The sequence below is a fragment of the Diadema setosum genome, chromosome 10 (genome assembly GCF_964275005.1).
Source record: "Diadema setosum chromosome 10, eeDiaSeto1, whole genome shotgun sequence".
Taxonomy (NCBI): domain Eukaryota; kingdom Metazoa; phylum Echinodermata; class Echinoidea; order Diadematoida; family Diadematidae; genus Diadema; species Diadema setosum.
In genome coordinates this window covers 9,896,464-9,912,424 of record NC_092694.1, presented here as the reverse complement: position 1 = coordinate 9,912,424, position 15,961 = coordinate 9,896,464, and the positions used below count along the sequence as shown (strand labels likewise).

Genomic DNA, 15,961 nt, shown 5'->3' with positions numbered 1-15,961 from the left:
ACCCAACAGCAACAGAGTGCTCATTAAAGCCTAGTATTTGTCATTATTATTGGAAAAGGTTTGTTACTGCACAACAATGAAATGGATACTTCCATAAGTGTAAATTGATGGGCCATTCCAGTCACCTGGTCTATGCAGAGCTGTCCATTCTGTGTTTGAACATGAATGTACCATGAATTGTTCCATCAGGCAAGGTTATACATTACATGTATGTCGCTTTGACCATGAGTGAGGTGCCTGAACCAACTGCGACAAAAAGGGTGATTTGTCAATACAAGTATGTGCACATGAGCTACATACAATGTAATTACGAACTGGCCTATTCAGCCCCAAGGTTAAAAAGATATTTGATCAGTACAAAATATAATATGATCATTTCAATCCATATCTAGAAGCATGGATCATCTCTCTCCTAAACACACTTAACTCAAATCACAAAATCTATTGGAAATCTACTGAGATTTGCATATGTAGCTTGACAAGCTATAGTTCATGACACAGTTTTTGCATGGAACATTATTTGCAGTTCGCAGTTGGTGAGGAGACTCATTTCATTTGCTAACATGGTTAGAAACATATTTCAAATTTATGACAGAATTACAGGTAAGTTCCGTAAATTTGTGTTTAACCTCTATGCCTTCACACTTTTGACATATTTACCATACCTATTCATTTTCATAATTTCTAGCAGGAATCTGATGGCATATTGAAGCAAGCAAAAAGTAAGAAGAGCAAGAAACGGAAGAAAAATCCCCCCAAACGGCGGAGGAACAATGAAGATGGGAGTCATGGCAGCAGACATGACAAGCCAGGGACGGGGCAAGATCCCATCAATGTAGCAGATAACGTGCTGAACGAGGACAGTCATGGACCGGAGGAGGTCACTACGTGGGAAACCTACTGGGAGAAGTTTGGGCACGGCCTCGTGTGGCAAAGCTGGGTAAAACGACACCCAGAGTTTGGAGCATGTGATGCAATGAAAGGCGACGAGCTCTCCAACCCAGAAGAGCATCAGAAAGTGGAAGGCGCTGGGGACCTGTCGTTTACTACTGCAGTCCAAGAGGAACAAGAGAAGTTTGAAGAGGCTGGTCTTGCTGCAAGTGCAGATTGCCACAATTCTGCAAACGAGTCTCAGGCACTTCACCAATCCATGTTGACACCTTCTGACTGTGAGATCAAGATAAATGGTGACATGGGAGAGGAGTGTCCCAAATCAATGACAAACCAGCGTGGAGCAGAGATTGAGGTCCCAGACTCCCCTAGAGAGGACTGCCCAAATAGAGGCAGTGGGAGCTCTGTTTGTGGCTCAACAGAAGTTTCCCTTTGTAAGGTGCAGGTGGAGCATTCTGAAGACACTCCTCATTCGGGATCAATCCACGAAGAGTTGGAACCAGTTGCTTGCGACCAGGTGCAATCTTCTCCCCAAGTGAGTGAAATTAGCAACGAGTGCACATTGGCAAACCTTGAGGAAAATCACTCTGAGGAACTTGGTGCTCCAGACACAAAATGGACCCCTGAAGTACTTGAGGAATGGAACTACCACTCGAGTGAGGTGTACTGGTATTATCATCAGTGGTTTCACTCATGGCAGGATAAGCTGCAAGATGTTAATTCACCTAATACCAGTGGGGTGGAGCATCAGGGCAGTGATGCCGATGTGGGAGTGACCAAAGTGTTTGAGACTCTTACAATTGATGAAAAGCATAGTGAACTTGATGCTGGTGTAGACACTGAAGCCGTGGGTGCAGGCAACAATGCATCAAGTCAGAGATCTGATCCTCCTCGCCACAATGTGAGTGACTTCCAGGATGGCCAGAATGAGCTTAGTTGTTCCACACAAGGAAATGCCTTGCCTAATGATTGTAGCAAGCTAATGCATGAACTTGCAGAACATCAAAGGCCAAGCCAAACAGACTGTGCTGAGACATTGAGTGAGGATATGAAGGAAGCTGTCAACGAAGGGAACACCCTCTATCATGAAGGACAGGTTTGTGCAGCGGGCAAAGAGCCTGAGGAAGCCCTTGGATCAACAGAGAACTGCCTGTCAGATTCTGAACTATTGCAGAGATGTGCTACAGTTCCCATCAAGTCTCCAACAACCCTGAAAGACAACCAGACATGTGAAACAGAACATTCTGGAATTGTTCAAAGGGACACCGATGACCAAGGCAACCTCATCACTCTTGATGAGAAGTTGGTAACCTCTCCTGAGCTTGAGGTTTCAGAGCTCACTTATCACCATGGAGGGAGTGAGAACACAGATGCAAGGGAGAATGCCTGTGACACAGATCTAGGAATTGGGGAGCAAACTGCTGAGGATTTCCAGAGTGGATTAGGGGTCACCGAACTGCAGGGTCCAGATGAGTCGGCTGATATCGGAGAGGATGGAAACAGAAGTGAAGACGACAATGAAGACATGGAGAAGATGGGACTTCCTCTCGAGTTTGATTTGACCTCGTCCAGTGCAAGAGAGGTAGGTGCAGAGAAACTGGTATGATTTGCTATGATTTTGGATAGATAGTACATGTTTTGTGCCAAAACTATACATAGTAATCTGATTTCATTGATAGCACTAAGCCTCCAAGCTTCAATGATAAAGTCAGTGATTGCTTTCAGTCATGAGAAAGTGCCATCATCCCACCCAGCGCTACAAAATGCTATGATGTATGGATTTGTCAAATGCCAATCTGTGATTGGACAAATGCGATAACATGATACATGTCGCAGATCATTTGTAATTTTCTCTCAAAGCCAGAACATTTCCTGTGGTTGGAGACTGATCTCATGTAAACTAATGATGAACAGTGATAGCATGGCTTAAAGGAAGTAGGACACTCCTTGCGATTTGGTTTAGTACGCAGCGTGTGTGCATGAGGGGTAAAGTCAGTGAAGCTGTGTATACAACCGTAGTATTGCATGGCTAATAAGCTAAGAGCCCGTTGATGCTGCAAAAAAATAGCTATTGCATAAAATTCAATGTGAATAATGAGTCACTCACAAAATATACTTTGATTACAATTAGATAAACAGATGATAACATTTGTATCCAGGTTTACCCAGAGAATGGAGATAACATCAGGGGTTCTTACTGTTTTGGAGGATCTCTTACAAGTATTTCAAAGCTTGTGGATGGGTTATTGTATAGTGTTCTGCCATGCTAGTTATCTTCCATTCATTGCCACTATTTCTACCCCAGCAGGTGAATGTACACATACTGTATGTATATGCTGTTATTTTGAAGGTTTAATTTCATAAATCAGTGTCGGACTGCATATTAACAGCACGCTATTATATGTCGCCATGCACTATGGAGCTAGTGCATTTATAACAGCCTCAGTGTCAATTTGTGAAAAAAAGAACATTTTGCAAAAATGTCACTCTGTGACTTCCTCATTCGTAAAAATATCTGTACTTGAAAATAACAGCTTATACAGTGTGTCACAAGTTCAACTGAAATGCATCAGTTTGGGCATAGCTGCCTGACTTCATGCAACATTTGAGTATATGAATATAAGAACGACCCAAGTCCATGGAAGACCATTTGTGACCCTGCACCTCAAAACAAACAAAAAGTCGCCAGACATGAATTTTTAGCTGAGACCATATTCTGAAAGAGCAGACTTTAAGCTTTAAAGTGATGTATAACTCAAATCTAATGGACTCTCCTAACCTATCTAAATATTGGAAAGAAAGCACAAACTCAGGAAAAGTGTGAACTGAGAAAAGAGGCTTTGAAGTACAGTGTCTATTCAAGCGCTTAATCTGTACCAAGCCGTGCTGGCTGTGCGATGAATGGGACAAAAAACAGGAAGTAAACCACCAGAGTAACAACAATGAAGAGATTATCAAATTAAACTGAAATTAAGCAAGCCTCATTAACACATTCTGTCCATAATCAATGCCAACTTTCAAAGCTGTAGCACTATCTTTTCAAAAGTTATTAGAGTTGAAAGCGAAGAGTGTAGACAAGGTTTTCAAAAATGAAAAAGGGATTCTAAAGACACACCTAATCACACTATTCTACCAAAAATGTTCCAAAGAAACTGCTAAAAAACCACACTTTCCTGCCCGTTTTATGATACCAAATTTTAGTATAATGTAAAAGAAGACCCGCTCTTTCAGAAAATATGAAGAAGTCAAGTTCGGCTAGGTTGACCCATTTCACTTATTTTCAGTCCTCACGCAAAATCAGTGTGTGCGACTTTATGTTCGTTTTGAGGTGCACGGTCACATTTCGAGTAAACTAAAAAAAAATTCATATCTTTTTTGTTTGTCCAATAATATTCTATTTAACTGTGATGGGAAGGCAACATTGTATATACAAATTAGAACATATATTATTATGACAATTAACGTTAACATTAATTGTGGAGACGCCATTTTATGTGATGGACTTGGGTCGTTCTTTGATTCATATGGACTTGGGTCGTTCTTTGATTCATATACATGATATTCTGCTATAGAGATGAGAGAAGGACGAGAGAGGGCGCTATAATATGAATGTAAGAATGACCCAAGTCCTTCATTCTTACATTCATATAAGATTTAACTCATTTATTTCAGGCACTTCCGGGGGTAATTAGGACTTATCATTTACACACAAGATGAGTCCATGCACAAGCTACAATTTCCCATGTCAAACTGAATTTGGCCAAAAATTGGACTTGGGTCGTTCTTATATTCATATACTCATTTATTTCCTCCTCTTAAAAGGCAAAGGGCGGAGGAAAGAAACGGAAGAAGAACTCAAAGGGCAGTGGCGGAAAGCTGGAAAGTAATGGCTCCCAGAACAGTGGTAAGTTTTTGACATCCTGAATACCAAGCAGAGAACATGGATAATAATGATGCGCGTTGAGTCCAAGTGTGGGCATCGATGCCTGTAATGAGTGCATGAAGAGTTTTCATTTAGCACACGAGGCACACAATGTGATGCAACTGTATGTTTTTACCAGATACACTTGTAAGACAATTATTTGGAAGCAATGGCTGAGATATCCAAAAACAAAGTAAAACAAAGCAATCATAATAAAAGGTGAGCCCCACATTTTATTATGATCTTTATATTTTTTAGTTATCTCAGCCATTTCAAAATTAATTTTCATCAAGTGATCTTTGAATTCCTCTTAGAATTATATGCTCTTTCATGAGAGGTTTCTAATTATCTCAAAAAGATCATCATTGAAAAATATTAGAAACCTGAAGCCCCACCTGAACCAAAACTGTTTGCCTTCATCGTCATAATTATTGCCTACTCATAGGGTTATATGTGAAATGTGTGCACTTTTGGCTTACTGGCACAGGAAAGGGTTAAAGTGCAACTGTTAAAGGTGTGTGATGAAATTGGACTTTGGTGTTTCTCCACTTCCCTACCAGGTACAGTCAACTGGAGAGGTGAAGCAGACAGACGTCAGCAGGGCGTGTCTGGTCTTGGATGTAATGATGGGGATGAGGGAGATGAGGATCCTCCAGAGGAGCGGTATCACAAGCAAAGGAGCAGGTGCCCACTTCAAATGAATATTTACCATACCTGGGCCCCGTTTTATCAAACGATATGTAATTGATTATAAATTCCCCTCCTACACAGGCTGCCATAGGCTTACCATAGAAATCAACTACATTGTATATAATCAGTTATAACTCTTCATAAAACAGGGCCCCGGTACTTTAAACTTCTTTTACAGCCCAGTCATACCGCTGTAGGAGTAAAAGATGAAGTGCTGTTCATATACAAATGATGCACAGGTCTGAGTGCCTCAGTAGGTATTGTATACATAAGGTAACTCTGGATTGTGTAACCCTTGGGCTGCATGCACTTTGGCTTGGACTCGTTTCCATGATTTCTGCATGTTTAGAAAAATATGCTTCATCTGATTTATAGAATGGTGGACAAAGTTTGGCCAAAAATAAAATTGTTTGTGCTCCAATTATCACACAGTCTGGCATGACATTTTCACCAGTCAACACAGTCATGAAACCACCCGAATAAGGTTTATACAATCTTTAAAATAGTATTCATTGTATTACAAGTGACTTGATGTTATGTTTTTCAGACACCTCTATGCATTTATTTGTGATGAGAATTTCTCTTTGATTTTTTAGTTTGTGAATTAATTTTTGTCTCTGGCAGCCATGAGCTTGATGGGGAGGAGCTCTGTGTTGATTACCCTCGGGTCTTCCAGAAGCTTGGACTCAGCTGTAATCGTGAAGTTCAAAGGTACTGTTTGAAAATACTCTGCATTTTGCTTTTTCATGAAGTCTTTACTTTGTATATCTCAAGGGCTTTTCTGTACCTTTTTACACCAGCAACATTAACCTTCTGATATGGCATTGTCATGGATCAGATCATCAGCTTAAAAACTCTCCGGACCTCGTGGACACATTTATCTTGATACTAGTTGTTATTAATGAGGAGGGATTATGTAATCCTCTTAAGTGCTGATTGCATCACAATCGGTGTGTGGTTCTCTCTTCAAACATTGTGGCCTTGTTTTGTTGAGGAATCCAGGCATGAATTGCATTGACATATACAGAGTTTCAGGCAATATATTGATTATCTCTTTATAATGAACATGGCATAATTCTTGTTACAACAAAGTAAAAATTCAAGTCCCAAAATTATCATAATCTCTTTACACATTATCGTGTTTGGCTTTAACAAAATATCAGTATAATGAAAGGAAACTGCCGGTCCCAAGGACTTTTTTTTTCTTTCTCTATAATAGGAGCCACCTGTACAATCACAATTATATTTTATATTCCTTTTTGTTCATACTATACATGTTTAGAATGCAAAAAGAAAACAAAGAAAAAAAAAAGAACAAGAAAATAATGAGAAATTTCTAGCACATGAAAATGTTAGGCATAACTGAGAATCATTTCAAAATATTCTTTTTAGGTTCAGGGATCAGAGACCGTTCCACCAGGCAAAAGTCCTCTACTTCAACAAGCGACTGAAGAAATCCCATGACCCCAGTCTCAACCTGAGGAAAAAGCCACTGCACATCAGGTTCACTGAGGAAGAGGAGGAACCCCGGGAGGAGATTGAGGAAGATGTTGGCGATGGTAGCTCTAACAGTGATGCATATCCTAGCAAATTCAGCAATGGAGACAATAACCTGAAGAAGAAAACTTTCAGTGTTAAAAAGAGCAAGGTCCTGCAGAGGGTGAAAGGATTCCTGGAGAAAGAGAAAGATCTGGATGATATCGGAGTGGATAACAAGATTGACACCAGGATGGTGAGGTGGGAAGAGAAAGATGGGGATAGTAGTGATGAGGCTGAGGAAGCGCGGGATATATCATTGGGTGTGGCTGAGGAAGATCAGGATAAATCAGCACGTGTTGGGAGAAGTGATGCAAAGGATAGCCAGATTCACATTGCTCATAGTGGCACAGAATGCCTTGGTGGAGGAGACAAGTTACCACTGTCACTGAGTTGTTCCCATGACAACAGTGAGACCAAAGATGCCTTTCTAAGGAACGCGACTGGTGGAGGTGATGCGAGGACTACAAATAGATTTGTGGAGAAAAGTCCAGAAGAAATCACTGGTCTTTGTCAAAATATGTGTGGAGAGAGAGTTAACCAAGTTGCTCCTGAAGCGGCAGATTCCACAAGTGATGACAGTGGCAAAGTAAGTGAAGAAAGTGAACAGACAAAGGTGGATAAATGTGATGATGGACTCATTGGACACAACAATAAAGTTATTGCTCTTGAAGAAGAGTTTGTCAAAGAGCAAGGACTTGCCAGTGATAGAGATGCAAGTAATGGCATCATTTCACCAACGAGCCAAATTGTATTAATGGAGAAGGAATCAATAGCAACCCACCTCCCAAGTGACAGCCACAGTGATGCAGATACCTCTGGAAAGGTTGCCGAGGTGATTGGGGTCAGTGGGGATGACATGGATACTAAAACTGGAGAAGAGGAGAACGAGGAGGAGGAGGAGGAGAAAGCAGACCAAAAAGATGATGCAATCCTGGGTGGTGATGATACCAACAAAGTTTGCCAAGAGAAGGCGCAAGAGATGCTACAGCAGCCAGGCTGCAGTGATATTTCTCATGGTCAAGAGATATCTGGGAAGAATGCAAAGTTCAGAAAATACTGGGCCCAGCGGTACCGCCTCTTTTCACAATTCGACAAAGGCATCCAGATGGATGAAGGTAATAAATTCTATACAACATTTGTACTCATTTCACATCCATTATGTCTCAATAGCTTCTTGTGTTTATATGGATAAACAGGCACGAGCTCAGAGTTGTAAATTTCTCTGTAGTCTTGCATTTGTGACCTTTTTGCTTTCAAACCATGTGTGCAATTATTTGATAAAGTGTGGAAGATAAAACTGACTCATTTTAGTATAGAGCTGTCTTTTTTGTATTTGTTTGTGCAGTTTCGAATATAAGTTTTGCAGCTTACTGTGCTGTGATTTCCAAATAAAAGAAATTATGTACATCATTGTGGACGTCCCAACTGTGACAGGAATGGTGTGCTTTTGATGCAGTACGTTTTGTTGTGCCTCATTGTGTAGGAGATTGGCAGGGAAAGGAATTGATGTGATTATAACAATCGTATGCCCTGTGATAGATTTGATACATCATATATTTTTATGTTGTTTGATTGTAAATGAAGGTTTGGATTTGTTCTCTTTCAGAGGGCTGGTATTCAGTGACTCCAGAGAAAATAGCAGAGCACCAAGCAGAGCGATGCCGCTGTGATGTCATAGTGGATGCCTTCTGTGGAGTTGGGGGTAATGCCATCCAATTCGCATTCACTTGTGAGAGGGGTGAGTCTCCTGTTAGGACTGAAAAGGAGAGAAAAGAGAGATTTGCTCTTTAAACCCCAATACAGGAAATTCAAATTTTGCAAAGGCAGGCAAACAGAATTGTTCCTACATTGATTCTGCTCCTTTAAAGTGAACCCCTTCACCAAACAACTCGTGGTACAGTGAACCTCGGATAAGTCGACTCGAGTGAGTCGAAAATCACTTAACTCGAAGCAAAATAAAAAGTCCCGATTTTTCCCTATGTATTTTCTCTAAGAAATATTTGGATAAGCCGAAGTACGAGAGTCGAATTTCGGCTGTGTCGAAGTAAAACATTCAGTCCCTTTTGTACAAAATACATGTAGTTTACATCACTTGAGCCGAAGAAGATTTGTCTGGCATTCTCATTACATTTTCGAGGAGAACAAAAAAATCGGTATACATTGTTGTCGCAGAACCCCGTCCCTGACCTGCTGCAGGTAAGCATGCACACTCACTGTACCGCTCCGCACGCATGTCGAATACATACACATGTATACATGTATACACACAGCACATCGATCCATACTTTATCCATACACACAGCACATCCATACTTTATCCATGTCAAGCCAGAACTCCTTGGTCAACCAATCGCTGCTTTAATATTTTAGTGACAAGCCAAGTGGGCGGAGCTTGTTTGTGCGTGCCCAGCTGGCTGTATAGTTTTGTTCAATGGAGGTGGGATGGGCCTGGGAGAGTGTTTGTCTGAGGGTAGGTTGACAGAGATGGCTACCTATGTTGCACCATAGACATAGCACATGCACATTGCCACATTAGCGCAGACATTCTCAGAACTACGTTTAACTACCAGTATTGATACAAATTCCATGTTCAATTTAGAACAAAATAAGAACATTATCTTCAAGAACAGACAAATTTGAATGCAAACACACACACACATGCATGCAAATGTACTATAATACATGTACATAACTGTGAGTCGAAAAAAAATCGACTCTCGCGAGAGTCGAAGTTCACTTAAGTCGACGCATTTTTGTCAGTCCCGAGAGCTTCGACTCATGCGAGGTTTACTGTATTCATATGTCAGTCTGTATGTTTTGAAATGAAGGAAAATTATAGATTGTGCTTTATTATGCCTTTGATGGTATTCTTGGAGTTAATTAGTTTTTCATTGTGCAAAGATTGAGGACAATATAAGATAGCATGGCACGTTGTTAGTACAGCATGTTTGCAGGTGGTTAATTAACAAACATTTCATGAAACAAAATCTTTTATTATTTCTTAAACAGAACACTTGCTATTAAGTTGAGGTTATACCAACTTTTGCAATGCAGAAAAATGTCATTGCCCTCACAACTGCTACAGAGGTTTCCCTCATAACATCTACTCGAACCCTATCAAAGATTACTGGTAGATATTTGATATTCATAAATTTCTTTGGGGTATGTAATTTCCAAGACTCTAGAAGATATTAACTCTTTATGTGCCATGTTCGCACGTCCAACTCAGTCGACGGCGTGCCACAACTTCGCGTATTCTGCTCAAACGCGCAAACCCGCCAAACTGATTGATAAATTGCTAAATGCCGCAGTACAATGAGAGCGTTTTTCGCGCTTCCTTTCCTCTCACATATAGCTTGCATTTTATGTTGTGATTGACTAACAAGCGATGACTCCTACTGGATTTTCGTGTAAATTCTAAGTTTCTGTCACTGTTTTTTTTTGTGTGTTTCTTTACGGTAATTTAGCTTTGAATCATTTGAAAAAAAAAAAACAATTATAGATTTGTCATACAAGTTTACATCAAAGCAAAGCTTGGCATTTTCTCTACGACTTTACTCTATGTCCAGCTTAACAGAAATCTATAGAAGTCACATAGATTTGAAAACAGAATGCTTTCTCAAAGCAAGACAACATTGGTGTCTCAGAATAATGTGGCACACAGGGGGTCTCCACCATGGCACATAAAGAGTTAAAAGGTAAACACCAAACTATTTGATGTTCTATTCTGCTTTTCCTCTGGCCAATGCTATCTGTATGCTGTGTAGTGATTGCCATTGACATAGACCCTACCAAGATTGAGCATGCCAGACATAACGCAGCTGTCTATGGAGTCGCTGACCGCATCGAGTTCATCGTCGGGGACTTCTTCGAGCTGGCGAACACGCTGGTCGCGGATGTCGTGTTTCTCAGCCCTCCCTGGGGTGGCCCCAAGTACCTCAAGGCGGAGGTTTTTGACATCTTCACCATGATGGACATCGATACATATCCTTTTACTGGTAGTAGATGTTGAGTGCCCCAGCAAGATTGAAGTGAAGTTCATGATAGCTTAAATGAATGAATGTTGCATGTTTTATCCTGGGATTTGTTAGTATTGTAAGTATTTTGCAATGATCCAACAAAAGGCATTGTATTGAGTGGTTTGACTAATTGATGAGGGGACTTTAGCAACCGTATTCAGATTATGGTCTTTGTAGGCGAATTGGCTCTTTAGTTTGGGCTTCATCTTTGAAGTCCAATGTCATGGGCAGGTAAAAATTTCATGTGAAAATCTGAAATGTGTGCCAATATGGAATTCTACTCGGTACATTTGTACCTGTAAGATGTGTCTTTTGAGTTAGTACTACAGTCATTGTAAGACCATGTACCCAACTTTATCACCAGAATTTGTCGCTCACTGTGTTTCTCCCTTGACTATGATTCACGGCAGCCATGTTTGAGAAGGCTCGACAGATCACAGAAAACATCGGCTTCTTTGCACCCAGGAATGCTAATGTGGAGCAGGTAACATACTTATTTCTGTGTGGCGTCTAAAAAAGAACTTCTAGCAACAAGAAAGAGTACTGAATAATCGCCATCTCAAATTTTGGGCTAGATTTGATGAGAAGTTTTGATTGGTTGCTTTGGTATTCTGATTCAGCAAGGTCTTCATCCATTTGTCGACAGATTAGTTCATTTGCTTTTCACTTGTATGTTATATGCAAGTTTCCATCACCTGCAACATTCTTTTGGCTCCTTTTTCTACATGTCAGATGTATAATGTCAATTGGATAGCAATTTCATTCCGTTGAATTGCTTTAAACCGTTGAGGATGAGCCCTTGTATACTGTAAAACATGATATATTCGCGGCATGATTTTTTTTTTTGCGAATTGGCGCCGACAGCCTTTTTTGCGGCATGAAATTTTGCGAACTGCCACTGCTATTCAATGCATATAGCAGGGCTGCCAACTCTCACTCATTGAGAGTGAGACTCACTCATTTTGGTCCTTTCTCACTACTTTATTTCATTTGCATGCACTTCTATTGATCTCACTCATTTTGACTCCTAAATTATAGCATTGGCCTATGGGAGTCTCACTCTCAACTACTTTCCAATGTTGGCAGCCCTGCATATAGTGTAGACAAGAACTTTCGCGTGCATTTTAATATCACGAATCTTCGCGCTCGCGAAATTCGCAAAATTAAAATGCACGCGAACATTCCTCGTTTTGCGGTACTCAGGCAGGTGTCTTTGGGAAATATGTGTTGTAGCAAAATCAGCCCGTCCTCAACGGGTAGAAGACCACATATTTTCAGCCAGCAGTAGGTACATCATACCTGTACCATGTCTAAAATGCCGTATTGATTTTTTATATTTTATTTCTTTATCATTTTTTTTTTTTACTCTATTGGAGGGGAGGAGGTTGTTTTGTCAAAATTACCCATTCTGGTGTCACTTTGTGTGGTTTTTAGTTGGAGAGTCAGAGAGCTCATAGTGAATCTAGTCGTATGCAAGGTAATTCAGTTTAAGAAGGCAGACTCATAATTCTGTGACCCTACAAAATGCAATAGAAAAACAGAGAAGAAATTGTCATTGAAAATGACTGAATGATATTGAAAATATTCCAGGTATTTTTCTTTTTCTTCCCAATATTTTGCATCATGTAAGTGTTTTTTTTTAAATCTTTCTTTTCCTGCACCCTTTGTTGTTGTTGCTGTAGCTGGCATCACTGGCTGGACCGGGAGGTCGGATGGAGGTAGAACAGAACTTTCTCAACAAGAAAATCAAGACGATCACTGCATACTACGGAGAACTGGTCGAAGGGGCGTGGTCATAGCGATTAAGTGGAAGGGCAAAGGTCAAACAGTTGACCCCTGGTAGATGAATACAGTGGCAAAAAAATGGTAGGGCAACACAGAACAAAAGAACAGTTGAACACAACTTCCTCAACAAGAAAATCAAGACGATCACAGCATACTACGGGGAACTGGTCGAAGGGGCGTGGTCATAGCGATTAAGTGGAAGGGCAAAGGTCAAACGGTTGACCCCAGTAGATGAATACAGTGGCAGAAATGGTAGGGCAACACAGAACAAAAGAACAGTTGAACAGAACTCCCTCAACAAGAAAATCAAGACGATCACTGCATACTACGGGGAACTGGTCGAAGGGACGTGGTCATAACGATTAAGTGGAAGAGCAAAGGTCAAACAGTTGACCCTGCTAGATGAATACAGTGGCAGAAATGGTAGGGCAACACAGTTACAAAAGAACAGTTGAACACAACTCCCTCAACAAGAAAATCAAGACGATCACTGCATACTACGGGGAACTGGTCGAAGGGACGTGGTCATAACGATTAAGTGGAAGAGCAAAGGTCAAACAGTTGACCCTGCTAGATGAATACAGTGGCAAAAAAATGGTAGGGCAACACAGAACAAAAGAACAGTTGAATAGAACTCCCTCAAGAAAATCAAGACGATCACAGCATACTATGGGGAACTGGTCGAAGGGGCGTGGTCATAGCGATTAAGTGGAAGGGCAAAGGTCAAACAGTTGACCCCCCGATAGATGAATACAGTGGCAGAAATGGTAGGGCAACACAGTTACAAAAGAACAGTTGAACACAACTTCCTCAACAAGAAAATCAAGAAGGTCACTGCATAATGGGAAACTGGTCGAGGGGGCATGGTTGTAGCGGTGAAGTGGTAGGGCAAAGGTCAAACAGTTAACCCTGATAGATGATGAATACAGTAGCACAAATGGTTGGGCAGTGGTCAAACTGTTGACCCCGATGGATGAATACAGAAGTAAAACTTGTGGACAAGCATTGATAATGGATGCAGTTGCACTTGCAGTGACTGGTGGTCCGGAACATTTACTGTGTTTTCTCCTAAGTTTGTTACATGTATAGCCATATCTGATGTGATGAAAACAATCACTTCATTTTCTTCAAAGTTTGTTGCCAGTATACTGTATTTGAGATGATGATATGATAAAGAAAAATTTTACAAGTATAAAGCGATATCCTGTATCCAAGTGTGGCCCTTCTCCTCTTGCCATGTTTTGTCACATTAAAGTGAGAGTTCCATGTGAACACTGTTTAGTCAGAGACCAAGAAGTTTATGTCATTACGGGTGCCATGTGGTATTCATTTCTCTTTTGTATTTGTTTTCATGCCTAGATGTACACGTATCAAGGGTTCACTGAAGTGCAGTTTAAATATGACGCACATGCCTAAAAATTCAATTTTTGAATCTTTGCCACAGTGTGATATAACAGCTGCTGTAGAATGGTCATTATTACCATGGCAAAATGAAAGTGCGTGGAAGAAATGAAGAGTTTGTTCGCAAAAACCGATAAGTCCATATTTGCCAAATGGAGATATTTGCGATTAAAGGTCAAGAGAAATAAAGAGAATAATAAGAAAATTTGTGCTTCTTTTGACCATAACTTCAAAAATTAACCTTTATATGTAGTGACCAATATATCATTTAAAAGGTATCATTTTGTACTTTATGACAAAGACCATACTTCAAAATCTTCAAAAATGGACTTATCGGATTTTGCAAACTCTTCAAATATATCACAATATTCCCTTCTGTTGCATGTATTTTGACAGCGATGATGAACAGTCAAGCTGTTATATCATAAACATTATTAAACAACAGACCATTTAACAGTTTGTTTTAACCCATTAGTATCTGAAATGCCTGAAACTGCCTGTCTTATTGCTCCCTAAATAGCCCAAAACCACCTGTCCATTTTTTTGATAGTTTTATTCTTAATCATATTTTGTTTTTGTATAGAATATATAATTATTTAGTTTGAAAGAGGTCAAAGGTCAACAACAGTATGTCATAATTATTTCAAGGTGACACACCATTCTCTTGGTAAGGTTTCAATAGACTATCAAATAAACAAAACTTGTGCTAGACGAAAATAAACATGCAGTGAGCTATTATACATCAGTTAAAATATTGTTGAAATGAGAGCAATATTTCTGTACCTGCCAGGGAACCATAAGCCATTATGTACAGAATCTTCAGTTGCTAAATGGTTTAATAAACATGAATAATTCTTCATGCTCCTTAGAGAACAAATAAATAACATTTAGAGTATGTTGTTGATTTTTTTTTTTCAGTGAAGCACAAGAAACAAGAAGACATTCTTGCCCTGTGGTGGTATATCTTTATTGACGAACAAAAAAAAGAAAAGAAAAAAGGAATAGGCATAAGCTTTTCATTTTTTTTTTTTAATGAAGATGAAACAGTTTGCATATGTCAAGGCTGTGTTGTTGTTTTATTTTTATTTTGTACACAAAGTATAGTTTTTAAGAATCTTGTCCATGTAAAGCATGGCAATCTTTTGCTACAATTGCAAGGATTGTGAGATGTGAAATTAATATTTCATAAAATGCATTTTTTTTTTTTTTTTACCAATAAATGATAATCTCCTGAAACGAGGCAGATGTTACATTGGTGTCATTGTACATTGTAGTGTCCATACACTACTTAACTTCATTAGTACCAAGTGTTCTGAGGATACCGAGTCTGGGATTAAAGGACAAGTTCACCTTCATAGACATGTGGGTTGAGTGAATGCAGCAAGAACACATTAGTGAAAGTCTGAGGAAAATCTGACAATCCGTTCAAAAGTTATGAATTTTTGAAGTTCCTCCTCAGTCATGGCTGGATGAGAAGACTACTATAGGTTGTGATGTCACATGTGTACAACAATATAAAGGAAGTATAGAGAAAATTCAACATATTTTCACTTTTCTCGCATAACAAAAGAATGCTCAACCTCTCTCTTTCAGAAGGCAAGGGGAATGATATTGCCCTTAACATACATCAGTAACAAGTTGAAGTAATTGGCACTTCTTTCAAAAAGTAAAGTTTTGTGAAATTTTCTTTTTATTTTCTTTATATCGTTGTACG

General features: G+C 39.7%; 1 protein-coding gene across 1 annotated transcript; it reads left to right on the top strand.

Annotated features, from left to right (window-relative positions):
* Positions 1-1,179: 1,179 nt before the first annotated feature.
* On the top strand, positions 1,180-15,475 carry LOC140234070 (uncharacterized). Its single transcript, XM_072314149.1, has 9 exons — positions 1,180-2,473; positions 4,714-4,795; positions 5,374-5,497; positions 6,128-6,214; positions 6,896-8,157; positions 8,649-8,780; positions 10,810-11,026; positions 11,467-11,545; positions 12,744-15,475. Exons 1-9 carry the CDS (start codon positions 1,193-1,195, stop codon positions 12,858-12,860), a joined length of 3,381 nt encoding a protein of 1,126 aa, XP_072170250.1. The 5' UTR covers positions 1,180-1,192; the 3' UTR covers positions 12,861-15,475.
* The last annotated feature ends 486 nt before the right edge of the window (positions 15,476-15,961 follow it).

Excerpts from the sequence above, each read along its gene's own strand:
- LOC140234070 (XM_072314149.1), top strand. The coding sequence starts at position 1,193 with ATGGGAGAGGAGTGTCCCAAATCAATGACAAACCAGCGTGGAGCAGAG. Across the intron at positions 2,474-4,713 it reads CCTCGTCCAGTGCAAGAGAG|GCAAAGGGCGGAGGAAAGAA; the intron begins GTAGGTGCAGAG and ends TCCTCTTAAAAG. Across the intron at positions 5,498-6,127 it reads TATCACAAGCAAAGGAGCAG|CCATGAGCTTGATGGGGAGG; the intron begins GTGCCCACTTCA and ends TGTCTCTGGCAG.